Here is a 27,525-nt window from a genome sequence, read left to right as displayed (position 1 = left end):
GGAGCCAGGCGAAGGCACCGGCAGCTGCGCTCGGTGCAGGAGCTGAGAGCATTGAGTGGCAGCGGGATTGGATCGGCGGTGCTGCGGTGCCGGCGGAGCGGCGGCCGAGATGTGCGCGGCGGGGAGGCGCTGGGGCCGGCGGCAGCGAGCTCTGCTCTGGGCCGTGCTGCTGGCGGCGTGGGAGGCGGCGTGGGGGCAGCTGCGCTACTCGGTGCCCGAGGAGATGCCCAAGGGCTCGTTCGTGGGCGACGTGGCCAAGGACCTGGGGCTGCAGCTGCCGGAGATCCGAGATCGCGGCGTTCGCATTGTCTCTAAAGGAAGGACGCAGTATTTCGCTCTGCACGGGAAGACGGGACATTTAGTGACGGCAGAAAGAATCGACAGGGAGAAGCTGTGCGAGAGAGTGCAGCAATGCGTGCTGCGCTGTGAGCTGATAGTGGAGGGACGGATGCAGGTTTATGGGATCCAAGTGGAAATCACGGACATTAATGATAACGCGCCGAGCTTTCGAGAGGCAGAAAAAGAACTGAGAGTGAGCGAGACGACAGCCCCGGGGTCGCGGTTTCCCCTGGCCCAGGCTCACGACCCTGACTCGGGTAAGAATTCGCTGCAGAGCTACGAGCTGAGCGGTGACGAGCACTTCTCGCTGGCCGTGCAGGCGGGCCCCGGCGGCGATCAGCGTCCCGAGCTGGTGCTGGCGAAGGCGCTGGACCGGGAGGAGGCGGCGTTTCACGAGCTGGTGCTGAGGGCGATGGACGGCGGCGATCCGGCACGGACGGGCACGGCTCGGATCCGCGTGACGGTGCTGGACGCGAACGACAACGCGCCCGTGTTCAGCCAGGCGGAGTACACGGTGCGTGTGCCCGAGGACGTGCCCGTGGGCTCTGTCCTCGTCACTGTCACTGCCACCGACAGGGACGAGGGGCTAAACGGGCACGTGAAATACTCCATTCAAAAAATCACAGACAAAGCCTCGCAGATTTTTCAGCTTGATGCCGACACGGGTGCAATCACCCTGTTACAGAGCCTGGATTTCGAGGAAGGCGACTCCTACGCACTGGAGGTGCAGGCACATGACAGGGGAGGCCTCTTTGACGACTCAAAAGTCGTGGTGACTGTGACAGATGTCAATGACAATGTGCCGGAGATTTTGCTGCAGTCGTCTTTGAGCGAGATCTCAGAAGACGCCCCATTGGGAACTGTCGTGGCCCTTCTACAGGTGCAAGACCGGGATTACGGCGCTAATGGCGAGGTGCGCTGCTCGATCGACGGAGGGGGCCCATTCCGCCTGGAGAAAGCTTTTGGCGACTACTACCGTGTGGTGACAGCGAGAGAGCTGGACCGGGAGCAGGTGTCGGAGTACAACGTGACGGTGCGTGCGGCCGACGGCGGGTCGCCGTCGCTGCAGAGCAGCGCGGTGCTGGCGCTGCGGGTGCTGGACGTGAACGACAACGCGCCGGTGTTCTTGGAGGAGCGCTACAGCGCGCGGCTGGCGGAGAACAACGCGGCGGGCGCGCTGGTGCTGACGGTGCGCGCCACGGACGCGGACTGGGGGCAGAACGCGCGCGTGCGCTACCGGCTGGCGGAGGGGCGGGTGCGGGGCGCGCCGCTGTCGTCGTACGTGTCGGTGCAGGCGGAGACGGGCGCGCTGTACGCGCTGCGCTCCTTGGACTACGAGCAGCTGCGCGAGCTGCAGCTGTGCGTGCGGGCGGAGGACGGCGGCGCGCCGGCGCTGAGCAGCAACGTGTCGGTGCGGCTGCAGATCGTGGACGAGAACGACAACGCGCCGCAGGTGCTGTACCCGCCGGCGGCCGCGGCGGCGGCGTGGTCGGGCGTGGAGCTGGCGCCGCGGCGGTCGGAGGCCGGCGCGCTGGTGGCCAAGGTGGTGGCGGTGGACGCGGACGCGGGGCAGAACGCGTGGCTGTCCTACGAGCTGGCCAAGGCCACGGAGCCGGGGCTGTTCCGCGTGGGGCCGCACAGCGGCGAGGTGCGCACGGCGCGCTCGCCGCTGGCCCGCGACGCGGCGCGCCACAGCCTGGTGGTGCTGGTGCGGGACCACGGGCGGCCGGCGCTGTCGGCCACGGCCACGCTGAGCGTGGTGCTGGCCGAGAGCGTGGCCGAGCTGCTGGCCGAGCTGGGCAGCGCGGCGCACGAGGCGGCGGCGCCGGGCGAGCCGGCCGCCAGCCTGACGCGCTGGCTCGTGCTGGCCGTGGCCGCCGTCTCGTGCCTCTTCGTGGCCTTCCTGCTGCTGCTGCTGGCGCTGCGCCTGCGCCGCTGCCACCGCCAGCAGCTGCTGCCGCCGGACAGCGGCGCCTCGCGCGGCGTGCCCGTCTCGCACTTCGTGGGCATCGACGGCGTGCGCGCCTTCCTGCAGTCCTACGCGCACGACGTGTCGCTCACGGCCGACTCGCGCAAGAGCCACCTGCGCTTCTCGGCCGCCAGCTGCTGCGACACCCTCCCGGCCCGGCCGCCGCCCGACGAGCCCGCGCCGCTGCTCGGCGACGAGGACCCGGCCGGCGCCCTCCCCTCGGACCCCGCCCCTCCCTCGGTGAGTTCCTCCGTCCAAATTTTCTCCGCGATGCTTTTTTGTGGTGCGGCCCCGCTCTTTCCCCGCCGTGTTCTCTGGCTTGTATAGGAGACATTGTTTATCAGCATGTTAAAATTTCCCTCAATGGATTTTGGAAGGCTGGTGCCCGTTGCTGTCATTGTGTGACCATGTGGTGGGCCCTCAGCCTTCCAGTATGTGAAGAAAGAAGGAGGTAGAATTTTGCTGCTGGCAGACTGTTGATTAGGTCATAGGTTTTTGCATTTGATGAGGTCCCAGGTATTGTTCCCCTATATCAGCTGTGCTGTGTAGAATTTGTGTTTCGGTTAGTTTTAAATCCTCACAAAAAATAGATTGTGCTTTACGAAATATAACTGTATAGCACGCTCATGTGTCTTCTCAAGAGGACATATGCTTGAATATGTACAATGTGTCTTGAACAAAATGCTGATGGCTTTGTGTGGATCATCTGTGCCCGTTGTTCTCAGCCTTTATCGCTTTCCATGATACATAGTGGAGGTCTGCAGGAGGTGATCGTGTCATCCATGCTTTGGTCTTTGTCCCCAAGAGAGGCTTGGACCATGCAATAAGTAGTCCTTGATGATGTCTGTCTTCCTGTTTTGAGGCTGAAGGATCCTCTTGAAGTTGTGTTTGTTTGAAAAGCCTGTTAGTGGCTGAATGTGGAGGAGAAATGCAGAAGGAAATGGCAGAACTGCTTTGGTTTTCTCTTGTTTTTCAAGGTAGAACTTTATCAAATGGATGTGGATGAGTCTTACCTAGAAAATATTTAGTCTGGCAAGAGAATTGCCTGGATGGGAAGGGAGAGAATCAAGGTGGTGTGGCAGATACAAGGTGGGCAGAATTCCCTGTGAGCAGATATTCACTGAGTCAGTGTCTATGGGAAGACTGCTCAGCTTTTCCTTTCAGACCTACAAGGTCTCTTTGCAGAACTCCAGTGAGCAGCAAATGTATCTTCCATAGCACAGAGATGTACAGATAGCTGTGTGAAATTGGTGCTGGGACGAAAAATGGTCTGGGGATCTGGGTCTCCACTGTCACATGTTTTTAAGGTGTCTGGGTGAAAGGACAGCATGGATGGTGTGAAGAGTTGGAAATCTGAGTGCTGTGAGCTGTGTGTGAATGTCTGCTGAAAGACTCAGGGGAACGTTTTTCTCCATTCCCTGTTCACTTCCTATCTCTAGGATGAAGGAATGTGTGGTTTTTCTTCCCAAAGTAATTATCTAGGAGATCTGTATTGCAGCTGCATGGAGAACCCTGGCAGGTTCTTCATAAGTATTTTCATGTCATCATAATTGTGTGATTGCAAAGCTTAATTTTGTACTTATGGGGTATGGGAATTGCAAAGTGTGTATTCAGTGCCTGTAAACAACGAGATCAGGCACCTACTGTGAGTTATATAACCCAGAAGGAAGTTGTGAGCTGCTCAATTGTGTAGGTGTTAACTTTGTGTCTCATTCTTCTGATCATCTGAAGATGATTCTTTCATGTTTATAGGTGAAAAGAGAGAGTTCCATAGATATGTTTCGTGAAAATGTCTCAGTAATAAATGCTTCTTGTCGCATGGCTAGGCTAAGATGTCAAATATTAGCAAGACTAGTATGTAGATAATATCTGAGCAACTTTTCTCTTGCTGGAGTCTCTACATTCTGAAGATCTGTGCAAACCATGGGTGCTGTGAAGGGTTAGGAGGGAGTGTTGGTTGTGTGGTTTGTGAGGAGGTCCTGGTGGAGACATGGCCAGTGGTTTTTTGTGGATCCAAGGGCTATTGCTGGCCTTCTGAAAATGAGTCAGGAGGACTGTTATGATTTCCAATGGTGTGGTTTCGACTGAAATGGCCTAGTTTGGGTTCCTGTCCTGGGGTGATGCTTGTATCCCCATTCATCTGTTCTGTGCCTTTAAGACCGACTCTGAAGAGTGGAAGATTTGTTTGGGTTTCTCTTATCAGGAACACAGAGACAGGCAGTATACATAGGGCTGTTTTTCACTTCTTGCTTTCAGCTTGCTGCTTTGCTTGCTTGCTCTTCTGCTCTTGCTTCTCCTCCTGCTTTTGCATCTGCTTATTAGCTAGTTCTAGCTAAACAGTCCAAATTCCTTCCTGGACTGTTTCTTCTCTCCTGTTCCTGTGACCATCTCGAACCTGCTCTGGACTGGGACCCGGGAACACCGAAGGTTCGGCTGCAGCAGCTGGCCCAGCGCCGGAGGGACTGAGAACAGAGCAACCACCCCTGAAAGAGACTTTCTGATTTTGTCATCTTTCTCAGAGCGGTGTCAGCTGGTATTGTTCATTTTGTGTGCTGGGGGGTGCTGGGCCAGTCAAGTAAACAGGTTCTTTACACCTCTCTCCAAGGAATTTTTTCCCGAACCGGTTGGGGGAGGGGCCGTGTGGGTTTTGCTTTCTGGAGGGGCCCTCCTTTGCAGATTCTTTAACAAATTTGCCCTAAACCAGGACAGTTCCATATTCCTTTGCATCAGAGTGGAAGTGACACATCCTTGAGGAGTCCATGTGCTGAAGAATGGTGATGTTGGCTTTGAGGTGATTCTTGAATGTGTGTGTCTTTGAGAGAGCTGGCAATAATTTATGGCCTGTGTGACAATTCCCTCTTGTTTAGCTAATATGGATGAGCAGAATAATGTTAGTTGCGATGCTTGGGCTCTGAGAAACTCTGCACACAACTTTTCTTCTGTAATTTCTATATGCAAAATTTGCTTCCATGTTATATTTGGCCAGAGAGAAGAAGTCTGTATATGCAGAGACAGGGCTGGTGCTGGAGTTCACTGTGATACAGTTCAAAATGAATTAATGAATTGTGTCCAGTTCTGTTTGTCCTGGTATTTAGTTGAGGCCCCCAGCTGTGGTTCCAAGCTTTTCTTTCTCTTCCTGTCCAAGGAAATGACAGCCTGGGGCCTGTGAAGTGACTCCTGTGTGAGGCCCCTGTGTATTGGTTTCAGTCCAGTCTGCTGTGTTGCGTACATACTGCAGTTGACCCAATCTGCAATGTGAGGCCATGATTGATACTTCTCTGTTGTTTTCCCATTGTTGGCTGGGTTGATAAATGTTCCTTTGGGTAATTTCTTTGGGTTGAGTTGGGTTGTTTGTTTGTTTGCTTGTATTTTTATCAAGGAGCAAAACTGATCATCATTTTACCTGGCAATCTTACAAACTCCAAAACATATGATTATCCAGTAGGGAGAGTATCTCTCATCCATCCCTTGAAGCAGTACTTTAAATCATATTATCTTAGAACTACAGAATCATGGAATGGTTTGTGTTGCAAAGGACCTTAAGGATCCTCTTGTTCCAGCTGCTCTGCCATGGGCAGGGACATCTTCCACCAGAGCAGGTGGCTCAGAGCCCCAGCCAGCCTGACCTTGAATATTTCATTCAACAAATACAGCTTCATGAATGGAAGTTTCCACAAGGTGTTGCGTGCTCTGTGGCCAACATGGAACCAAAATTGTGGTTGGTGTTGATGGTGAAACTGAAGGCTGTGAATGCAGAGTGAGGAGGGTGAGAGCTCAGTTCTGTGCCAGGTAAATGGGGGACTCAGTGTGGGTTTGGCAGAGAAATGGTTTGATTTCATGCTTGTTGCCAAAGGCAGTGTCATTGCTCTTCTAATCCTGGGGTCTCTGCCATGAAAGATAATTACCGTCTTCTACCAATAACATTTTCCACAGTTCATGTGCATCCATAATTCTTGGTTGGAAGCAGTAATTAATCCTGTGTGAAAGCTCCATTATCTGTATGTCTATGCTACATTGTGATATAGAGTTTTTTCAGAAGTGTAATTACACTTCCACTCAGGCCTTTGTTTCCAGGAAGGTTGCAGCTCATTTTCACAATTCTGGTCATTACTTTTAAATATGAAACAGTGACTGATGTTTTCTGTAAATCCTTACTTCAGTCATCTAGGAGAAAACCCTGTGTGTGGAGGAAACAGGTTTACTAGGTAGCAGAAGCAAGAAGAGAATCTCTTGTAATTTGTCAGGAGATTTACCTTGACAAAGAGGCCAATGACAAGCTGTTTAATATGATGGTTTCATAACTGTGCAAGGGGAGCAAGCCATGCAGTAGAAAATGTTGCTGAGGAGATGATTCATTCTTCAAATGAACCCCTTTATCTTACTGTGCTGTGGAAGTCCTCAGGGCCACACACTTGCAGATTGAAATCTCAGTGGCTTCCACATGCTCTCAGATATGAATTTTAAGGCCTGCAATGAAGGCCTAGAAGGTTTGATTGTGAGCACGTCTGATTCCCTGTACTCTTGTAGTATTTCCTTGCCTTATCTGATTCATGTTTTCAGGGTTTCTGTGGGTTTTTTGTTTTGTTTTCCGTTGATTTATACACTATGTGGGTATGCTTAAAATTAAAAACAATCAATCTCCTTTTTTTCTAACATATGTTGTGCCAATGTCCCTTGCTCTTGTTGCAGTAGAAGAGAAAGGCAGGGGATATGAGAGTTACTTTTCTTCCTGTTCCTGTTGGGAGAAATAGATATAAATGACTTTAGTAGACTTTGCCTCTCTGTGGAACAGAGCTTGTGATAAGGACAGGGAGATTCCCCCTAAGCCAATGGTTTGATGAGCCATTCTCAGTTGGATGACTGCTGATCTTTTAGTAAGATTGTTTATCATTTGTGTGCTCTAGAATCCTTCAGTTCCTTATCATAATCGAGGTGAGCTGACAATTGTCCCTCCCTTCTGGGTGTGGCTGCAGTGCATTATCATCTCATGATGGATTGGAGCAGTGAGGAGATGGCCACAAGCAAAACCTCACAGTGGTCTGGCATGGAAGAAAAAGCAGAGAGGGGAGCTCTGTGTGAGGCTGGAGAAGAACTGGGTGATTGCCTTGCTTGTCACATGTCACAGATAACACCAGGCTGTGCCTGATGGAGTCCAGGGTGATTTGAGTTGCTTCTGTAGAGCAAGGCAGACCTACAAAATGTTATTGCATCTGTCCATTTCCATGTGTTTCTGACTCTTGCAGTGCTTGCTGTCATGAGCTCAGGCTCAGGGTGTCTGATCTCATGTGGAAGGTCTCCTCTGTGCCAGCTACCCGAGTGCAGGTGCAGTTCCCACACACACCTGGGCTGTTTCCAGGTGCACAGAGGAAGGGTTTCACAAGCACTCCTGGTGTGCTCAGCCAGGAACATTTTGTCTGTGGTGTAATCATGCAGGATGATCTCTGCTGCAGCTGTCCAAGTGCAGAGTGACCACCCAGCCCAGCCAAGGTTTCCATGGACAGAGCAGGGCCCAGTGGGAGAAGGTGTGCAGTGTCGCCCAGGCCATCACCCAGAGGAACCTGCTGGGCAATCAGCTGGAGGCTGTCAAATGGCTGAGGAACAGGCTGGAGAGTCACCTGCAGAGAGTTCCAGACAGTGGCTCCATGTCCAGGTGCAAAGCAGTGACTTGTGCTGTCCCTGCAGGGCCCTGACTGGGCCCAGTTCTGTTCAGCACCTGCATGGCCAATGGGACAGAGGCACCTTCAGGCAATTTGCAGCTGACACCGATTGGAGCTGATTCACTGCAGGGCAGAGATGGCAGCCAGGGATGGGCTGGAGAAGTGGCCCCTGTGCAGCCATCATGAAATGGATCAAAGTGCAAGGTCCTGGAGCTGGGGTGGGGCAATTCCCTGTTGAAACAGAGAGTGGGGGACAGGGAAGAGCTTTGCAGAGAAGTGCTTTGAGTTATTGGTGTGTGATGAGGTGGGCCATGAGCTGCCCATGGGCACCTGCTGCTGGAATTGTGTCCTGCACTGCATGACAAGCTCTCTGCCTGACAGGTTTGAGGGAGATTCTTCCTCCCCTCTAATTCATTTTCGTGGGAGCATAGACTGCATGCAGATCTTGAGCCAAAATCCCAATGGACATGCTAGATTTCACAGAAGGATCATGGAAATGGCCTGAGGGTTGGAACATCTCCATTATGATGAATGACTGAAGTAATTCGTGTCTTCAAACATAGAGAAATGATGCGTCTGTGTAGACTTTTCAAAATTTTTTTGCTCTTTCAGTTTTGAATGAGTTCATCGGAAATATGGACTAAGCTCTGTTTACCTGGCCCAGCTGTTGTAGAACTGCCAAGAAGTGTTTTTAAATATGACAAGGGTGCTTTTGATTTTGAAAAAGTCTTTCAGTGTGAGTTGTGATAAAAGGGATGATATTGCCCAGAGAAATGTTGGACGTGCCTCCAACATACAAGCCTTGCCGAAAGTGTTACTTTTCATGTCAGTGGTGTGGGTTACATGGCCTTTAGAGAAAGTTTAACTTGGGAACTGATAATATTGTTTGACTCTATGAAGGACTCAGCGTTGCACTGCGTTTTCCATTGTCACACACACAGATATGGAGATGTAAATGAAGCAACGTTAATGAGTCAGAAAGGAAGGAGTAAATGTAATTCTGCTATGTTGGGATAGGGTATGCTTGCATTGCTTTAGGCTGATCTGTATCTCCAACGAATTCATCTGAATTAATGAAAAACATAATGAATAACAATTCATGTGACAAACTGAGAAAAAGCTCTTGAGGTCTTACCTATATTATCCTTTATTGCTGCTGTAGATGGGCTGTATTTTATTAAGAGCAGCTGAATTCCATTCTTTACTCCCCTGAAATATATATTTGCTTCTTACTGTTCAATTTGACTCATAAGAATGCCCTAAAAAGCACCCGTCAGCACATCTCAGATAGAAAGGCTTTGGAGTGGAATTAAGCAGGAGCTGCCGCTCTCGGTGTTTTTGGTGGGGGAGAGCCCCCGGGGCCGGTGCAGCCGCTGAGCCCCGCCCAAAGCCGGGCGCCCTTGAGCGCGGCCGTGCGGCGGCTGCAGTGTCGCGGCGGCGCCTCCGGGTGTCGCTGTTGGCCGCCGCCGAGCGCCGCTGGAGCCGCCGCCGCCGCAGCGTCCTGCCCCCGCAGGCTGCTCGCTCGCCCGGCGCCGGCCGCAGCGGCAGCGGCACCGACAGCAGCAGCGGCGGCGGCGAGAGGCGGCCCGAGCGGTGTGGGTGGCTTTGAGCGGTGTCTGTTTTGGGCGGCCAGAGCTGCTGGAAGGGAGGCAGCGGCAGGAGGCAGGAGCGCGGCGAGCGCAGCGGGCAGAGAATGGCGGTGAGGCGGAGGCAGAGGCTGGGGCCGGGCGGCGGGCGAGCGCTGCTGGCCGCGCTGCTGCTGCTGCTGCTGTGCGTGTGGTGCCGGGCGGCGGCCGAGCGGGTCCGCTACGCCATCGCCGAGGAGCTGGGCAGAGGCTCGCTCGTGGGGCCGCTGGCGCGGGACCTGGGGCTCAGCGCGGACGAGCTGCCGGCGCGCAAGCTGCGGCTGAGCGAGGAGAAGCAATACTTCACGGTGAATGAGGAGAACGGGAACCTGTACGTGAACGAGAGGCTGGACCGGGAGGAGATGTGCGGCGACTCGGCGACCTGCTCCGTCAGCTTCGAGGCGCTGGTGCACAACCCGTTGAACATTTTCCACGTCGAGGTGGCGATAGAGGACGTGAATGATAATTCCCCGTCCTTCAGGAAGGCTTCTCTTGACCTCGAGATTGGTGAATGGATTCCTCCTGGGACTGGTTTTCCACTGGATGTGGCTCATGATGCAGACGTGGGCAGCAACTCACTGCTGACTTACCAGCTGACCAGCAACCCGTCTTTCTCTCTCGCCATGAAGGAGAGCCCGGACGGAAGCAAGCCGGAAATAATTCTGGAGAGAGCATTGGACCGAGAGAAGCAAAGTTCTTTCGAGCTGGTGCTGACGGCAGTTGATGCCGGAGATCCCATGAGGTCCGGATCTGTCCAGATTCGGGTCAACGTGACGGATGCCAATGACAACAGACCCATATTCGCGCAGGACCGGTACCACGTGAGGCTTCGAGAGGATGCGCCGCCCGGTTCGGCAATCCTGGACCTGTCAGCCTCGGACGCCGACGCCGGCACCAACGCCCGCATCACCTACAGCTTCGGGGAAATGCCGAAAACAACACTTCAGAAGTTCATGCTCGATGCAGAGAGTGGGGCGATCACGTTGCAGGAGACACTAGACTTTGAGGAGATGAACGCGTATAACCTGGCTGTAGAGGCGAAGGACGGAGGGGGTTTGGTGGCGCACTCCAAGGTGGAGGTGGAGGTGCTGGACGTGAACGACAACCCACCTGAGATCACGATTCTGTCGCTCTCGAGCCCCGTGCCCGAGGATGCTCCAGAGGGCACAGTGATAGCTCTGCTGAAAGTACGGGACAGAGACTCGGGAGAGAACGGTCAGGTGTCGTGCGAGCTGTCGGGAGAGGCGCCGCTGTCGATCGTGGCGTCGTCGGGCGGCTCGTACAAGGTGGTGACATCGGGCGCGCTGGACCGCGAGCAGGCGTCGGAGCATCGCGTGACGGTGGTGGCCCGGGACCGGGGCAGGCCGGCGCTGCGGAGCAGCAGGGAGCTGGTGCTGGAGGTGTCGGACGTGAACGACAACGCGCCGGTGTTCGAGGAGGCGGCGTACAGCGCGTACGTGGCGGAGAACAACGCGGCGGGCGCGCTGGTGATGCGCGTGCAGGCGCGGGACGCGGACGCGGGCGCCAACGGGCGCGTGAGCTACTGGCTGGCGGGCGGCAGCGCGGGCGCGGCGGGCGCGGCGCCGCTCGTGTCGGTGGAGGCGCGGAGCGGCGCGCTGTACGCGCAGCGCTCCTTGGACTACGAGCAGTGCCGCGAGTTCACGGTGGCCGTGCGGGCGCAGGACGGCGGCTCGCCGGCGCGCAGCTCCACGGCCACGGTGTGCGTCTTCGTGCTGGACCGCAACGACAACGCGCCCAGGGTGCTCTGGCCCGCGGCGGCGGCGGCGGCGGGAGAGGCTGCGGGAGGGGCGGCGGCGGCGCCTTTCGAGGTGGTTCCGCGCTCGGCCGAGGCCGGCTACCTGGTGGCCAAGGTGGTGGCGGTGGACGCGGACGCGGGGCGCAACGCGTGGCTGTCGTACGAGCTGGTGCAGGCGTCGGAGCCGGCGCTGTTCCGCGTGGGGCTGCACAGCGGCGAGGTGCGCACGGCGCGCGCCGTGGGCGAGCGGGACGCGGCCAAGCAGCGGCTGGTGGCCGTGGTGAAGGACCACGGGCAGCCGGCGCTGTCGGCCACGGCCACGCTGCACGTGGTGCTGGCCGAGAGCTTGCAGGAGGCGCTGCCGGAGCTGAGCGAGCGGCCGGCGGGCGCCGAGGCGGCGGCGGCGGCGGCCGAGCTGCAGTTCTACCTGGTGCTGGCGCTGGCGCTGCTCTCGGCGCTCTTGGTGCTGAGCGTGGCGCTGGCCGTGCTGGCGCGGCTGCGCCGGGCCGGGCCGCCCGCCGTGCTGCGCTGCCTGGGCGCGCAGCGCTTCTCGCTGGCCGGCGCCGCCTTCCCGGCCGACTTCTGCGAGGGCACCTTGCCCTACTCCTACAACCTGTGCGTGCCGCCGCCCGCCCGCGCCGTGCCCGAGGCCGCTTGGCCCGCGCCGCCGCCGCCGGTGCCCATCCTGTCGGCGGAGGAGCTTCTGGGCGGCGATTCCTGCGAGAAGCAGAGCTCCAACAGCAGTGTCGTCGCGGGAGAGGCTCCTGCCAATCCCGATGCACCGCAGGTCTGTATTGTGTGAGCTGCTTCTTTTTTTTTTTCAAGTTCTCAGAATGTCATCATTTTTTCCTGTGTGTTCTTTGCGTGTTGTCAGTGAGGATTCGTCATCTTTATTTCCACGTAGCAGCGGAAGTTTTTCATTTTTTCTCTGTAATAGCTTCAGATGACAGGCTTTGATGATAGCTCTCCTTTAGGCTAGTATCGGTGTTTCTGCGTGTTTCTCTTTGTTTCTCGGGGTAGTGTTTATGTGAGTTGCACAGTCCTGTCTTCGTGACGGAATGAATTAAGGAACGGGCTACCCCCGTTCATGCAGAGCACAAAGCCTTTGGTTCTTCCTTGGTCGGAGGTTCAGCTTCAGGCGCGAGGTTTTGTCTTTAACACGTGAGCTCCATAAATTCGAATCAGTTAGCAACAGTGAAAACAGGTTCGTATTCTGTGGAAGGGGAACGGCTGATTCTGCAGGACGGGGTGAAGGAAAAAAAAAAAGAGCACTGACATCTGGTGTTGGAGATACCTCTTCCCTGATTGATTTGTTCAGAAAGGTGTGCTTGGAATTCGTGTATAGCTTTACCCAAACCCGTTCGTTAAATGTTTGGGTTTTTTTGTTTTTTGTTGTTTTTTTTGTTTGTTTGTTTTTGTTTTTTTTTTTTTTTTTTTTCCGGTTTTTTTTTGGAAAGGAAAGGAATGTAAAAAGTTCCTTTTTTTCTGAGTGATAGAAGAGATTGTCACACGTTTTGGGGGGAATGCAGTAGTGAGGCTAGATGACTTCGTTTATGGCTTTGGCTGGCAGTTCTCTCTGTTTTGCTCTTCATCATGTTAATTTCATACACTGGTGAGAGTGCTGAAAGATTTCTGTTTCAGATATTTTTATTTTTCTATCTCAAACAACGAGTTTGGAGGTGTTAGCAGGTCTCAAATATATCGGGAACAGCAAAACTTTGCAGTTTATTATCTCTTTATTAGGATAAATATCTGAGATATTAACGGATCCCATATCCGGGAGATTGGCCAGAGGAGGGTTTAGGCACTTGAATCAAGCCCATTTGCACACTGATTAGTGGTCAGCACAATTTCAAGACTTGTACTTTTTTTTTTACGGTTCCATGATTGTTTTCTTGAGCACATATCATATCAACGTCATTAAGAAATATTTAGCTGATTAGTTTACTAAGGAGCTTCAGTGCTTCGCACATTGATTTCTTAAAAAATAAAGGAAAGCCAGAAAGACTTGAATAACTGTTAACTTGTATAAACTAAGGAAACACTGGGTGGATCTTAGGAAAGGTCCTGAAAGATTTCCGTGAGAGTTTAAGCTGCATCTTTCTTTGTAGTTTTAATTGAATCCTCTAACAATAGGCTCCCTGACTTCAAGAAGCATGCAATTGTTCTCGTTCCACTTGTGTTAAAGAGCTCTCGTCCCACTTGTGTTAAAGAACCTGAGAGCAGTTTCTTCGGGATGTCGTATCTTCCCGTTTTCTCTCTGTGAGGCAGTTGTTGAAGATGCTTTTGAACAAAAAGCATAATCATAAGAATAAGCTACAGGGTGAAATAGGAAAAATTAGTTTTAATGTACATATTCACATTATTTACATAATGACATGAATAAATGATGGGTTTCCTGTGCGGTTAAAGAACCCCGCCCGCGGAATGCCTCTGCCTTCCTCCTGATGGTGATACCCTGGAGGATGAAAGCAGAGATGGGCTGGAGAAATGCGGAGGCAGGAGATCGGCGCTGGACGAAAAGCGACATCTCGGTGGCGACCGTGCCCTGTACGGAGCGAGGCAGGGCGGGCAGCGCCGGGCAGCGCTCGGTGCCTGCAGTGCCGGGAGGAGGCTGCGGGCGCCGCTGTTGACCGAGAGGAGCGAGAGGAAGCTCGGAGCGCTACCGGCAGCCCCGCCCGCTGCGGATCGGCTCATTCTGTCGTTCGCTCCCTGCCCGAACCTGCGGTCCCCGATCGTCCCCGCGGTGCTGGTCCATTCTGGAGCCAGGCGGAGGCACCGGCAGCTGCGCTCGGTGCAGGAGCTGAGAGCATTGAGTGGCAGCGGGATTGGATCGGCGGTGCTGCGGTGCCGGCGGAGCGGCAGCCGAGATGTGCGCGGCGGGGAGGCGCTGGGGCCGGCGGCAGCGAGCTCTGCTCTGGGCCGTGCTGCTGGCGGCGTGGGAGGCGGCGTGGGGGCAGCTGCGCTACTCGGTGCCCGAGGAGATGCCCAAGGGCTCGTTCGTGGGCGACGTGGCCAAGGACCTGGGGCTGCAGCTGCCGGAGATCCGAGACCGCAGTGTCACCATTGTTTCGGAAGGTAGGACGCAGTATTTCGCTCTTCACGGGAAGACGGGACATTTAGTGACGGCAGAGAGAATCGACAGAGAGCAGCTGTGCCGGTTGGTGGAGAAATGCGTGCTGCGCTGTGAGCTGATAGTGGAGGGACAGATGCAGGTTTACCGAATAGAAGTAGAAATCACGGATATTAATGACAACGCACCGAATTTCAAGGAGGGTGAACTTGAGGAGAGGATTAGCGAGACGACAGCCGCAGGGTCACGGTTTCCCCTCGCCAGGGCTCACGACCCGGATTCGGGCCGGAATTCGCTGCAGAGCTACGAGCTGAGCGGTGACGAGCACTTCTCGCTGGCCGTGCAGGCGGGCCCCGGCGGCGATCAGCGTCCCGAGCTGGTGCTGGCGAAGGCGCTGGACCGGGAGGAGGCGGCGTTTCACGAGCTGGTGCTGAGGGCGATGGACGGCGGCGATCCGGCACGGACGGGCACGGCTCGGATCCGTGTGACCGTAGTGGACGCGAACGACAACGCGCCCGTGTTCAGCCAGGCGGAGTACACGGTGCGAGTGCCCGAGGACGTGCCCGTGGGCTCTGTCCTCGTCACTGTCACTGCCACTGACGCGGACGATGGTCTGTTCGGGGAAATTAAATACTCGTTGAAGAAAGAGGCGGACACGGCCATTTTCCATCTAGATTCTGAGAGTGGAGCTATCACTCTGTTGCAGAGCCTGGACTTCGAGGAAGGCGACTCCTACGAACTGGAGATGCAGGCACGGGACGGTGGACAACTTTTAGACACTGCCAAAGTCACGATCAGTGTCACAGACATAAATGATAACGCACCTGTGATTTCTGTGCGATCAGCGCTACGTGAGATTTCCGAGGACGCCCCAACGGGGACAGTGATAGCCCTGCTACACGTGCAGGACCGGGACTCAGGGGCGAATGGTGAGGTGCGCTGTTTTCTCGAGAAGGATGTCCCGTTCCGGCTGGAGAAGTCTTTTCATGATTACTTCCGTGTGGTGACAGCGAGAGAGCTGGACCGCGAGCAGGTGTCGGAGTACAACGTGACGGTGCGTGCGGCCGACGGCGGGTCGCCGTCGCTGCAGAGCAGCGCGGTGCTGGCGCTGCGGGTGCTGGACGTGAACGACAACGCGCCGGTGTTCTTGGAGGAGCGCTACAGCGCGCGGCTGGCGGAGAACAACGCGGCGGGCGCGCTGGTGCTGACGGTGCGCGCCACGGACGCGGACTGGGGGCAGAACGCGCGCGTGCGCTACCGGCTGGCGGAGGGGCGGGTGCGGGGCGCGCCGCTGTCGTCGTACGTGTCGGTGCAGGCGGAGACGGGCGCGCTGTACGCGCTGCGCTCCTTGGACTACGAGCAGCTGCGCGAGCTGCAGCTGTGCGTGCGGGCGGAGGACGGCGGCGCGCCGGCGCTGAGCAGCAACGTGTCGGTGCGGCTGCAGATCGTGGACGAGAACGACAACGCGCCGCAGGTGCTGTACCCGCCGGCGGCCGCGGCGGCGGCGTGGTCGGGCGTGGAGCTGGCGCCGCGGCGGTCGGAGGCCGGCGCGCTGGTGGCCAAGGTGGTGGCGGTGGACGCGGACGCGGGGCAGAACGCGTGGCTGTCCTACGAGCTGGCCAAGGCCACGGAGCCGGGGCTGTTCCGCGTGGGGCCGCACAGCGGCGAGGTGCGCACGGCGCGCTCGCCGCTGGCCCGCGACGCGGCGCGCCACAGCCTGGTGGTGCTGGTGCGGGACCACGGGCGGCCGGCGCTGTCGGCCACGGCCACGCTGAGCGTGGTGCTGGCCGAGAGCGTGGCCGAGCTGCTGGCCGAGCTGGGCAGCGCGGCGCACGAGGCGGCGGCGCCGGGCGAGCCGGCCGCCAGCCTGACGCGCTGGCTCGTGCTGGCCGTGGCCGCCGTCTCGTGCCTCTTCGTGGCCTTCCTGCTGCTGCTGCTGGCGCTGCGCCTGCGCCGCTGCCACCGCCAGCAGCTGCTGCCGCCGGACAGCGGCGCCTCGCGCGGCGTGCCCGTCTCGCACTTCGTGGGCATCGACGGCGTGCGCGCCTTCCTGCAGTCCTACGCGCACGACGTGTCGCTCACGGCCGACTCGCGCAAGAGCCACCTGCGCTTCTCGGCCGCCAGCTGCTGCGACACCCTCCCGGCCCGGCCGCCGCCCGACGAGCCCGCGCCGCTGCTCGGCGACGAGGACCCGGCCGGCGCCCTCCCCTCGGACCCCGCCCCTCCCTCGGTGAGTGTCTCGGATCGAATTCTGTCCTGACCCTTCCTTCTGCTGCTTCTTGTTTTTTTCACTTCTGGTCTCTGTCCTGATTAGGGACCTATTGTGGCAAGTTTGGCACAGTATCTGTGTGTGATGCGCTGGTGCCTCTTGCTGCAGGGAAGTGAAGGAAGGAAGGTTCCTTGCTCTGCTTTTGGAGTCGTTGGGCAGTTTAGATGTAGTGAGATTGGTGGTGCCCTGAAGTTCGTGTGTGTCTTTGTGTTTTCATCAGGCACCAAGTAGCTTCTGTCCTGTGACATGTGTAATGCCCATGACCCTTTCAGTATTACCTGTTGTGGATGGATGGGCTGCACAAGTCATAAGTTGTAGTTTTTATTCTTTGCTGGTTCAGATGTCTTCCCAAGCTTACATGTGCTTGACTGGGGTGAGAGTCTCTGTACTGTAATCTTCACAGCTCCGAATGTAAATTCGCTGCTCATGGTTTGTACCCTTCTATGCCTTTATGTATTAATGGAGATCAGTAAGAAATGTCCTTGCATTTGTCTAATCCGGCAGGAGAATGGGCGGGAACAGCTGCTCCCTTGATGATGTCTGTGTGGCTGTTATGGAAATGAAGGATCCTCTTGCGAGCCACCCGCCGGTGGGTGGCTAAATGTGGAGGAAGGATACAGGGAGAAATGGCAGAGTTGCTTTGGTAGTTTGGTGTCTTTAAATGTTGAGTTCTATCAAGTTGAACTTGGTGTGCCTCGGCTGTGAAATGCAGGTCATCGTAAGAGCTTTGTCGAGGCTGACAGGGAAAGTATTCAAGGTGCACAGTCAGACATAAGGAGAGGGTGGTTACCCCTAGACAGACATTCACAGACCCAGGCTCTCCTGGAGCACTATTCCCCTTTGTCTTTTAGAAGTCTGAGGTTTCTTCACAGCAGAGCTGTGAGCAGAGAAAAGCACCTTCCTTTATCCAGAGGTGTGATGGTATCTGTATGAAGCTGGTGGTGTGAAAAGAAGTGGTCTGAGAAACTGGTCCAATTTACATACACATATGTCATGTGTATGTAAATTGGATGGGTCAAGGACCACGCTGGGGATTGTGAAGGATTGGAGATTTGAGTCCTTTAGTTCTACATGAAGATCTGTTGAAGGACAGAAGGGAATGCTTTTCTCATGTATATTTTCATTACCCACCCATACTATCATTCAATGTGATGTCCTCCCTCCTTAAATATTTGGGGCAAAGAAGACATGTAATTCTGGCTGTATGAAATGCCCTGGGAAGCTCTTTGTGTGTGTTTATAGGTGGACATAATTGTGTAACTTTCCATCTTAATTATGTGCTCATGGTACAAATCACGAAAGTTTTGGGAGTTTTGGGAAGTGCAGTTGGTGCATTCACTGCTTAGCTAACACCTGTAGTAATTACCCACTCTTAGCTACATGATCAAGAATGGTGTGTCATGATCTCCTTCTTTCTGTAGCTGTTTGTTCCCTTTCTTGCTCTTTGATGATCTGAAGATGGTTCTTTATGTCTGCAAATGTGTGGAAGATCAGGTCTGGCTATATTTACCTGGCTGTTCTGTACATGTCTTTCATGTTTACAGCTATAGAAAGACTTCCATAGACCTCTTTTTAACAAGTCTGTATAATAAATACTCTTGCTTGTGCATGCACAATATGAAAAATCAAATATTACCTATGGTAAGGTGACATCTGAGCAGTTTTTCTTTTGGTGAAGTCTCTCTGCCCAGTTTTGAAGATCTGTGGCAACCATGTGAGTTGTGCAGAGTTTGAGGGGATTGTTGGGTGTGGAGGAGGTACTAGTGGAAACATGGCATGTGTTTTGTTCATTCCTAGGATTTTAACCTGACTTTCTGAAAATAACTCTGAAGGAGAACTTTTTTGACATTGGGTGGTTTGGACTCAAATGTGGCCTAGTTTTGGGTTCAGCATTCTTTTGCATGAAGAGTGATGAAGTTACCCAGACTTCAGAGAGCTCATGTGCGATGTTTCCGTTGAGCTGATACTCTGATGACTGAGTCTTTAATAGATCTGGTCATAACTTTCAGTCTTTAAAGCATTTTATATTTCTTCTAAGCACGGGAAGGAAGAGACTAATCTTTGTTGTGATGCTTGGGATCTGAGAAGTTATGTGTGCCACTTTTATTTCAACAGAATTTCTCTGTAGATTTCATTTTCCTTTTGTGTGGTGTTTGGGATGGGGAAAGAGCTTCATCTGTCCAGAGCCAGGGCCTGTGCAGGAGAGGGAAGTGGCTGAAAGGAAGGTGTAAAGCTCCAGTTTGTCCTGGATTTTGATGAGGCCCACAGCTGTGGTTAGGTTTTGTTTCCAGGGTCTAAGGTACAGCTGTGTCTGGGTGTATGGTGTGAGCTCCTGTGTGAGCATCCTGAACATTTCCTACAAGCTAATTTCCCTTTGTGCCTCTGACAGCTGAGGTGATCTGAAATCTGAATCTATGATTCATGCACTTCTGACGATTTCTCAATTTTTTTGCGTCATATTTAGGATTTGTTTCCTTCTTGTGAAGGAGTAAAGCTGGACCTTGTTGTGCCTGGAATCCGGCCAACAGATAAAAGCTGGTGAAGCTCATGAGCAGAACCAGAGTTGTTTAGTCCCAAAACAGAGGAGGCTCAGGGAGGACCTCATTGCTCCCTCTAATCACATGAAATAAAGTTTCATGTGATTAGATAAGGTAGTGAGATGGGGGTTGGTCTCTTCTGCTGTGTCTCAAGTGAAAGGCCAAGAGGAAATGACCTTAATTTGTGCCAAGGGAGGTTCAGATCAGCTATTTGAATATTCTTCTCTGAAGAAATGGTCAGGCACTGGAATAACTTGAGCACAGAGAGGTGGAGTTACCATCTTTGAAAGTGTTTGAGAGGCTTCTGGATGTGATGCTTGGAGATATTGTTCAAGGGTGTTTATGATGGTGGTGAGCTGTATTAGATGATTTTGAAGATCTCTTCCATCTTTGACGATTCTGTGATAATGTTAAACACCAAAGGATGTCCTATAATTTTCAGGATGGGAGAGCAGTTCTCATCCATACATTGAAGGTGGATATAGCAAAATTTAGGTTTCCCTCAAATGGGAGTGAATGAAATGCACTTTTCCCTGTGGCTGATATGTGATTAGAAGCTGGTTGTTGCTCATGATGCAGTCTGTGAATGCAGAGATAGGAGACCGAGAAAGTGGATTTAAATGCAGAAAAATGATGGGCCAGTGTGGCTCTGGCTGGAAAATAGTTTGATTTCAGGCCTTGTGCCAAGGTCCTTCCCAACGTCTGTGCTGCTTTCTTTCATCCGGGTATCCCTGTCCTGAAGACAATGCCAGTCCTCCAGAAGTAAAGTATTTCCTGAGAAACTGTGCTGGTAGAGCCATGATGCTTGTGTAGAATGGCTTATAATTCCTGTATGAAAATTCCATCATTCATTTGTAACTCCCAGGAACAGAGTGATGTATTGTGTGTTCATAGTTGCAATTAGACTTTCAGGTCTTTGGTTCCTGTAAAGTCTTTGTCTTTTTACCAATTGGTGGTCAGTGCTTCTTCTCTTGGAATTATGACTCTGGTTTGGCAGCACATACCTAATTCAACCACCAGGAACTGAATTTTGTGTGAGAGGAATGTGAACGAAAGGAAAAAGGACTCTGTTGGAATTTATTAGAAAGGTGACATTGACAAAGAGGCCTCAGATATTTCATGTCTTTGAGAAGTCACAAAACAGAATTGCTGAGAGCTGATGACTCTTTTTTGGCAATGAACCTCACTTCAGTGCAGTCTAGTGTAAGTCTTTAGGGCTGCACTTGTTCCTTGAGGCCTCAGTGACTTCCAGGTGTTCACAGAGCTGAATTCCAATGCCCACAGTGAAGACCCAACAAGATTTCCTGGTGAATTTCTCTAACTGGCCCTTGTCTTCTATGGCTTCCTTGCCTTGCTTATTTGATCTACAGTTTTGTTTTTGTTTTTTTTTGGTTTTTTTTTTTTTTTTTTTAATTTTATTCTTGGCCTTCTTTCTGTGAAGGCCTCCTTGTAATTTATCAGCCTTGTTGAATCCAGGAATGCTTCCTGTGTTAGTGCCTCTTGTTCATGCTACAGCAGGTGTGAATGGCAGGAGAGGTGAGGGCACTTTGAGTTTTGTTACTGTTGAGGGGAAGGGAGGTAAACATCACCTTAGCAGTATCTCTGTTGAACACCGTGTGTGATAAAAGAGGGCGGGAGACTTCATCTGAGCCATTACTTAGGTAAGCCATTCTCTGTTGGATGGCTGCTAATCTTTTAGTTTGGCTGTTATCATTCATGTAGCTCAGAATCCTTCAGTTTCTTCTCAGAATGCTGGTGAGGAGATAAATTTACCTTCCTTCCTGATGTGGTCATGGTGCTTTATTCCCTCATGATAATTTTTGCCAGTGATGCTGAGGGGCAGTAGAAACCAACAGCTGGGCAGCCTTGGGGGAAAGAGAGGAGACCTCTGTATGTGAGAGCATAGAAGAAGAGATGGTAATTTCCCTTGCTACTGTATTGCATACATACCCAGGTGCTTGTTTCTCATGAAGTACAAGGCAATTGGAATTGCTGTTTCTCGGTAAGTGTGGCCAATAAAACGTTGTTGCACCTGGTCTGTGCATTTCCATGTGTTTGTAGCTCTTGTCTGTTATCATGAGCTCAGGCTCAGGGTGTCTGATCTCATGTGGAAGGTCTCCTCTGTGCCAGCTGCCCGAGTGCAGGTGCAGTTCCCACACACACCTGGGCTGTTTCCAGCTGCACAGAGGAAGGGTTTCACAAGCACTCCTGGTGTGCTCAGCCAGGAACATTTTGTCTGTGGTGTAATCATGCAGGATGATCTCTGCTGCAGCTGTCCAAGTGCAGAGTGACCACCCAGCCCAGCCAAGGTTTCCATGGACAGAGTAGGGCCCAGTGGGAGAATGTGGACAGAGTGTCTCCCACCCAATCACCCAGACCATGCTGGGCACACATGGCACACACCTGGAGGCTGTCAAATGGCTGAGTCACCTCCAAAGAGTTCCAGACTCAATGTCCAGGTGGAAATCAGTGTTGTGGGCTGTCTATACTGGGATCAAAACTATTCAGTACCTTCACAGACAATGCGATCAGGCACACCCCCAGTGAATTCGCAGCTGACACCAAGCTGAGTTCATTAGTGACAGGTCAGGGGTGATGTTTATGGATGAGCTGGAGGAGCAGACCTGTGCAAACTTCACAAAGTTCAAGAAGGCCAAGTGCAAGGTCCTGCAGGTGAGTCAGGGCAATTCCCAGTTTAAACAGAGAGTAGGGGATGGAGAGCAGCCTAGCAGAGAAATGCTTTGGATTACTGCTGGATGCTGAACGGGACATGAGCTGGAGATGTCCACTTGCTGCCCAGCTTCCATCTGGGTTTGCATAACAAGTAGAATGACCAGCAAGAAGAGGAAGGTGGTCATCCCCCTCTACATGTCTTTGCATAGATTGTCAAAGGAATGTAGCATCACTGCCATGAAGAAGCTCTGACAAAACTCAGGTCCTTTAGCCTGGGAAAATGAAGCTTTGAGTAGAATATATTTTGTCTTTTCAATTAATAAAGAATACTGACAAGAAAGATTGAAAGATATTGTTTAGGTGTAGATTAGACAATTTTTTAAATATAAAGATGGTGAGGCACTGGAATGAGTTGCCCACAAATATTATGAATGTGCCACCATTGGAAGGCTTCAAGGACAGTTCGGATGGGCTTTTCAGTAACCTGGTGTAGTGAAGGATGCCACTGCTCGTGACGGATGAGTGGAATAAATTATTTTAAAGGGTGAATTCAACCCAGAGAATTCTTCGGGTCTGCAAATGATTCATGGTGGCTTTGCATTTTGGTCATCAGGTACCTGAATAGGGAGATGCAAAAGAAGCAACTTTCCTGAATGGGGAACAAAAGAGGAATGTTATGCTTAGCATAAAGATAAAAGCATTGCTTTAGCCTTAACTATCCGCAACTTACATCGACCCAAGACGGGAAAGTAAAATTGAAGATACATGACAGGGTACTTATAGATTTCCTTTGCTGAGACGTATATACAATTTCCTCTTTCCTTAGCTGTACCTTGATATTATTAAGACAAACTGAGTTCCTTTATTTATTGCTTTACCATAAAGATTTTCTCCTCTGTATCTATTGCGACGCAAAAAGATGACATAAAAGCATTTAACAGCGTACCTAAATTTCAAACGTATTTAAAATCACGTTAAATGCCGGTGTCCCGCCCAAAGCCGGGCGCCCTTGAGCGCGGCCGTGCGGCGGCTGCAGTGTCGCGGCGGCGCCTCCGGGTGTCGCTGTTGGCCGCCGCCGAGCGCCGCTGGAGCCGCCGCCGCCGCAGCGTCCTGCCCCCGCAGGCTGCTCGCTCGCCCGGCGCCGGCCGCAGCGGCAGCGGCACCGACAGCAGCGGCGGCGGCGGCGAGAGGCGGCCCGAGCGGTGTGGGTGGCTTTGAGCGGTGTCTGTTGTGGGCGGCGAGAGCGGCTGGAAGGGAGGCAGGGCAGCGGCAGGAGGCAGGAGCGCGGCGAGCGCAGCGGGCAGAGAATGGCGGTGAGGCGGCGGCAGAGGCTTGGGCCGGGCGGCGGGCGAGCGCTGCTGGCCGCGCTGCTGCTGCTGCTGCTGTGCGTGTGGTGCCGGGCGGCGGCCGAGCGGGTCCGCTACGCCATCGCCGAGGAGCTGGGCAGAGGCTCGCTCGTGGGGCCGCTGGCGCGGGACCTGGGGCTCAGCGCGGACGAGCTGCCGGCGCGCAAGCTGCGGCTGAGCGAGGAGAAGCAATACTTCACGGTGAATGAGGAGAACGGGAACCTGTACGTGAACGAGAGGCTGGACCGGGAGGAGATGTGCGGCGAGTCGGCGACCTGCTCCGTCAGCTTCGAGGCGCTGGTGCACAACCCACTGAACATTTTCCACGTTGAGGTGTTCATTGAGGACGTGAATGACAATTCCCCGGCCTTCAGCAATGCTGTTCTGGACCTCGAGATCGGTGAATTAATCCCTCCTGGTGCTCGGTTTCCGCTGGAGACGGCCCACGATGCAGACGTGGGTAGCAATTCGCTGCTGACTTACCACCTCACCATTAACCCGTCGTTCTCCCTGGCCATGAAGGACAGCCAGGACGGAAGCAAGCTGGAATTAGTTCTGGAGAAGGCATTGGACCGAGAGAAGGAGAGCTCTTTTGAGCTGTTGCTGACGGCAGTTGATGCCGGGGATCCCGCGAGATCCGGGACTGTCCAGATTCGGGTCAACGTGACGGACGCCAATGACAATGCACCCGTATTCGCACAGGACCGGTACCACGTGAGCCTACAAGAGGACACGCCACCAGGTTCAGCAGTATTGAACGTGTCAGCCTCAGACGACGACGCCGGCACCAACGCCCGCATCACCTACAGCTTTGGGAAAATGCCGAAAAAGGTACTTCAAAAGTTTGTGGTGGATGCAGGGAGCGGGTCTATCACACTGCAGGAGGCTTTGGACTTTGAGGACACGGGTGTGTTTAGCTTGGCTGTGGAGGCGAAGGATGGAGGGGGTTTGGTTGCACATTCCAAGGTGGAGGTGGAAGTGCTGGACGTGAATGACAACGCGCCCGAGATCACGTTACTCTCAGTGTCGAGCCCCGTGCCAGAGGATGCCCCGACTGGCACCGTGGTGGCCCTGCTGAAAGTGCGGGACAGAGACTCGGGAGAGAACGGTCAGGTATCGTGCGAGCTGTCGGGAGAGGCGCCGCTGTCGATCGTGGCGTCGTCGGGCGGCTCGTACAAGGTGGTGACATCGGGCGCGCTGGACCGCGAGCAGGCGTCGAAGCATCGCGTGTCGGTGGTGGCCCGGGACCGGGGCAGGCCGGCGCTGCGGAGCAGCAGGGAGCTGGTGCTGGAGGTGTCGGACGTGAACGACAACGCGCCGGTGTTCGAGGAGGCGGCGTACAGCGCGTACGTGGCGGAGAACAACGCGGCGGGCGCGCTGGTGCTGCGCGTGCAGGCGCGGGACGCGGACGCGGGCGCCAACGGGCGCGTGAGCTACTGGCTGGCGGGCGGCAGCGCGGGCGCGGCGGGCGCGGCGCCGCTCGTGTCGGTGGAGGCGCGGAGCGGCGCGCTGTACGCGCAGCGCTCCTTGGACTACGAGCAGTGCCGCGAGTTCACGGTGGCCGTGCGGGCGCAGGACGGCGGCTCGCCGGCGCGCAGCTCCACGGCCACGGTGCGCGTCTTCGTGCTGGACCGCAACGACAACGCGCCCAGGGTGCTCTGGCCCGCGCCGGCGGCGGCGGCGGGAGAGGCTGCGGGAGGGGCGGCGGCGACGCCTTTCGAGGTGGTTCCGCGCTCGGCCGAGGCCGGCTACCTGGTGGCCAAGGTGGTGGCGGTGGACGCGGACGCGGGGCGCAACGCGTGGCTGTCGTACGAGCTGGTGCAGGCGTCGGAGCCGGCGCTGTTCCGCGTGGGGCTGCACAGCGGCGAGGTGCGCACGGCGCGCGCCGTGGGCGAGCGGGACGCGGCCAAGCAGCGGCTGGTGGCCGTGGTGAAGGACCACGGGCAGCCGGCGCTGTCGGCCACGGCCACGCTGCACGTGGTGCTGGCCGAGAGCTTGCAGGAGGCGCTGCCGGAGCTGAGCGAGCGGCCGGCGGGCGCCGAGGCGGCGGCCGCCGAGCTGCAGTTCTACCTGGTGCTGGCGCTGGCGCTGCTCTCGGCGCTCTTGGTGCTGAGCGTGGCGCTGGCCGTGCTGGCGCGGCTGCGCCGGGCCGGGCCGCCCGCCGTGCTGCGCTGCCTGGGCGCGCAGCGCTTCTCGCTGGCCGGCGCCGCCTTCCCGGCCGACTTCTGCGAGGGCACCTTGCCCTACTCCTACAACCTGTGCGTGCCGCCGCCCGCCCGCGCCGTGCCCGAGGCCGCTTGGCCGCCGCCGCCGCCGGTGCCCATCCTGTCGGCGGAGGAGCTTCTGGGCGGCGATTCCTGCGAGAAGCCGAGCCCGGATAGTGGCCTCGTCGTGGGAGAGCAGCCCGCCGAGCCCGATTCACCGCAGGTCTGTAAAGCCTGATGTGCTTCTGTTTCTAAAAGTTCCCGAAATATCATCATTGTTTCCCGCGTGTTCTTTGCGTGGTGTCAGTGGGTATTCTCCATCTCTATCTCCACGTAGCAGCGGAACTTGTTCATTTTTTCTCTGTAACAGCCTGAGCTGACCGGCTTTGATGACAGCTCTCCTTTAGGCTAGGTGCAGCGTTTCTCAGTGTTTCTCCTTGTTTCCCAGAGTCGTGTTTTTATGACGTGCAGAGTCCTGTCTCCGTGACGGACTGAATTAAGGAAGGGGCTATCCCCCCTTCCTGCAGAGCAGGAAGCCCTTTGTTCTTGTTTGGTCACAGGTTCAGCCTCAGGGGCGAGGGTTTGTCTTCAAAACTCGAGCTCCATAAATTCGATTGTGTTAGCAACATGAAAGCAGGTTCGTATTCTGTGGTAGAAGACTGGCTGATTCTGCATGACGGAGTCGAGGAAAAAAAAAAAAAAGAGAGAGTACTGACATCTGGTGTTGGAAATATTTCTTTCCTGACAGATTTGTTCCGAGAATGTGTACTTAGAACTCGTGTATAGCTTTACCCGAACCCGTTCTTTAAAATTTGTTTTTTCCCGGTTAGATTTCGAAAGGAATCGAATGTAGAAAGTTCCTTTCACTCTTTTTTTTCTGAGTGAAAGCAGAGATTTTCGCCCGTTTTGGGGGGAATGCAGTAGTGCGGCTAGATTGCTCCATTCATCCGTCCGGGTGGCATTTCGCTCTGTTTTCCTCTTCATTATCTTTATTTCGTACACTGGTGAGAGCGTTTAAAGATTTCTGTTTCAGAGGTTGTTATTTTTTTATCCTCTGTGCACAAAAATGTTGGGGGTTTTAGTAGAAGTCAGGGATATGGAGAAGAGCGGATTTTTGTAGTTCTGTTTACTAGGTTAAACATCTGAGATACGATGGGATCACATATTAGGGAGATTGGCGAGAGGAGGGTTTAGGCACTTGAATCAAGCCCATTTGCAGATTGATTAGTGGTCAGCAGTGTTTCAAGTGTTGTACTTTTGTTCTACGGTTCCATGATTGTTTTCTTGAGCACATATCATATAAACATCAGTACGAAATGCTTAGATGATTGGTTTACTAACGAGCTTCAGTGATTCACACATTGATTTTAGAACTAAAAAAGAAAGCTACCATGATTTAATTAAATGTAAACCTGTATAAACTAAGGAAACACTAGGCATCTCTTGGGAAAAGATATCAAATATTTAAAGTCCTGAAACTTTACTTTGAGAGTTTCAGATGCATCTTTATTTCTACTTATAATTGAATCCTGTAACAATTAGCTCCCAGACATCAAGAAGCATGCAATTGCTCTCGTCACGCTTGTGTTAATGACCCTGATATCTTTGTTTCTTCGGGATATGGTATCTTCCCCTATTCTCTCAGACAGCCTGTTCTTGAAGGTGCTTTCGAAGAAAAAGGATAAGATAAAAAATAAGTTACAGGGTGAAATAGTAAAAATGAATTTTAATTTAGGTATAGTGACATTAGTAAGTAATGAGTTTCCCGTGCGTTTCAAGACCCCCGCCTGCGGAATGCCTCTGCCTTCCTCCCGATGGTGATACCCTGGAGGATGAAAGCAGAGATGGGCTGGAGAAATGCGGAGGCAGGAGATCGGCGCTGGACGAAAAGCGACATCTCGGTGGCGACCGTGCCCTGTACGGAGCGAGGCAGGGCGGGCAGCGCCGGGCAGCGCTCGGTGCCTGCAGTGCCGGGAGGAGGCTGCGGGCGCCGCTGTTGACCGAGAGGAGCGAGAGGAAGCTCGGAGCGCTACCGGCAGCCCCGCCCGCTGCGGATCGGTTCACTCGGTTGCTCGCT

At 54.1% G+C, this 27,525-nt stretch overlaps 5 protein-coding genes across 5 annotated transcripts in view; all 5 read left to right on the top strand.

The window, feature by feature from the left end:
* Positions 1-27,525, top strand: part of LOC131565001 (protocadherin gamma-C5-like) — a 229,623-nt gene that overhangs the window by 2,083 nt on the left and 200,015 nt on the right. The window lies entirely within an intron of this gene.
* Positions 80-7,998, top strand: LOC131564942 (protocadherin gamma-A12-like). The gene is made up of 2 exons (XM_058815562.1): positions 80-2,548; positions 7,759-7,998. Exons 1-2 carry the CDS (start codon positions 110-112, stop codon positions 7,996-7,998), a joined length of 2,679 nt encoding a protein of 892 aa, XP_058671545.1. The 5' UTR covers positions 80-109.
* Positions 8,115-12,148, top strand: LOC131564941 (protocadherin gamma-B5-like). The gene is made up of 3 exons (XM_058815561.1): positions 8,115-8,169; positions 9,336-9,558; positions 9,601-12,148. Exons 1-3 carry the CDS (start codon positions 8,115-8,117, stop codon positions 12,146-12,148), a joined length of 2,826 nt encoding a protein of 941 aa, XP_058671544.1.
* Positions 14,187-16,679, top strand: LOC131564940 (protocadherin gamma-A10-like). Its single transcript, XM_058815560.1, has one exon. The coding sequence runs from the start codon at positions 14,217-14,219 to the stop codon at positions 16,677-16,679; it is 2,463 nt and encodes an 820-aa protein (XP_058671543.1). The 5' UTR covers positions 14,187-14,216.
* On the top strand, positions 23,206-25,686 carry LOC131564939 (protocadherin gamma-B5-like). Its single transcript, XM_058815559.1, has one exon. It carries the CDS (start codon positions 23,206-23,208, stop codon positions 25,684-25,686), a length of 2,481 nt encoding a protein of 826 aa, XP_058671542.1.

The sequence above is a fragment of the Ammospiza caudacuta genome, chromosome 16, assembly GCF_027887145.1.
Source record: "Ammospiza caudacuta isolate bAmmCau1 chromosome 16, bAmmCau1.pri, whole genome shotgun sequence".
NCBI lineage: Eukaryota > Metazoa > Chordata > Aves > Passeriformes > Passerellidae > Ammospiza > Ammospiza caudacuta.
This window is presented reverse-complemented; position numbering and strand designations above follow the sequence as displayed.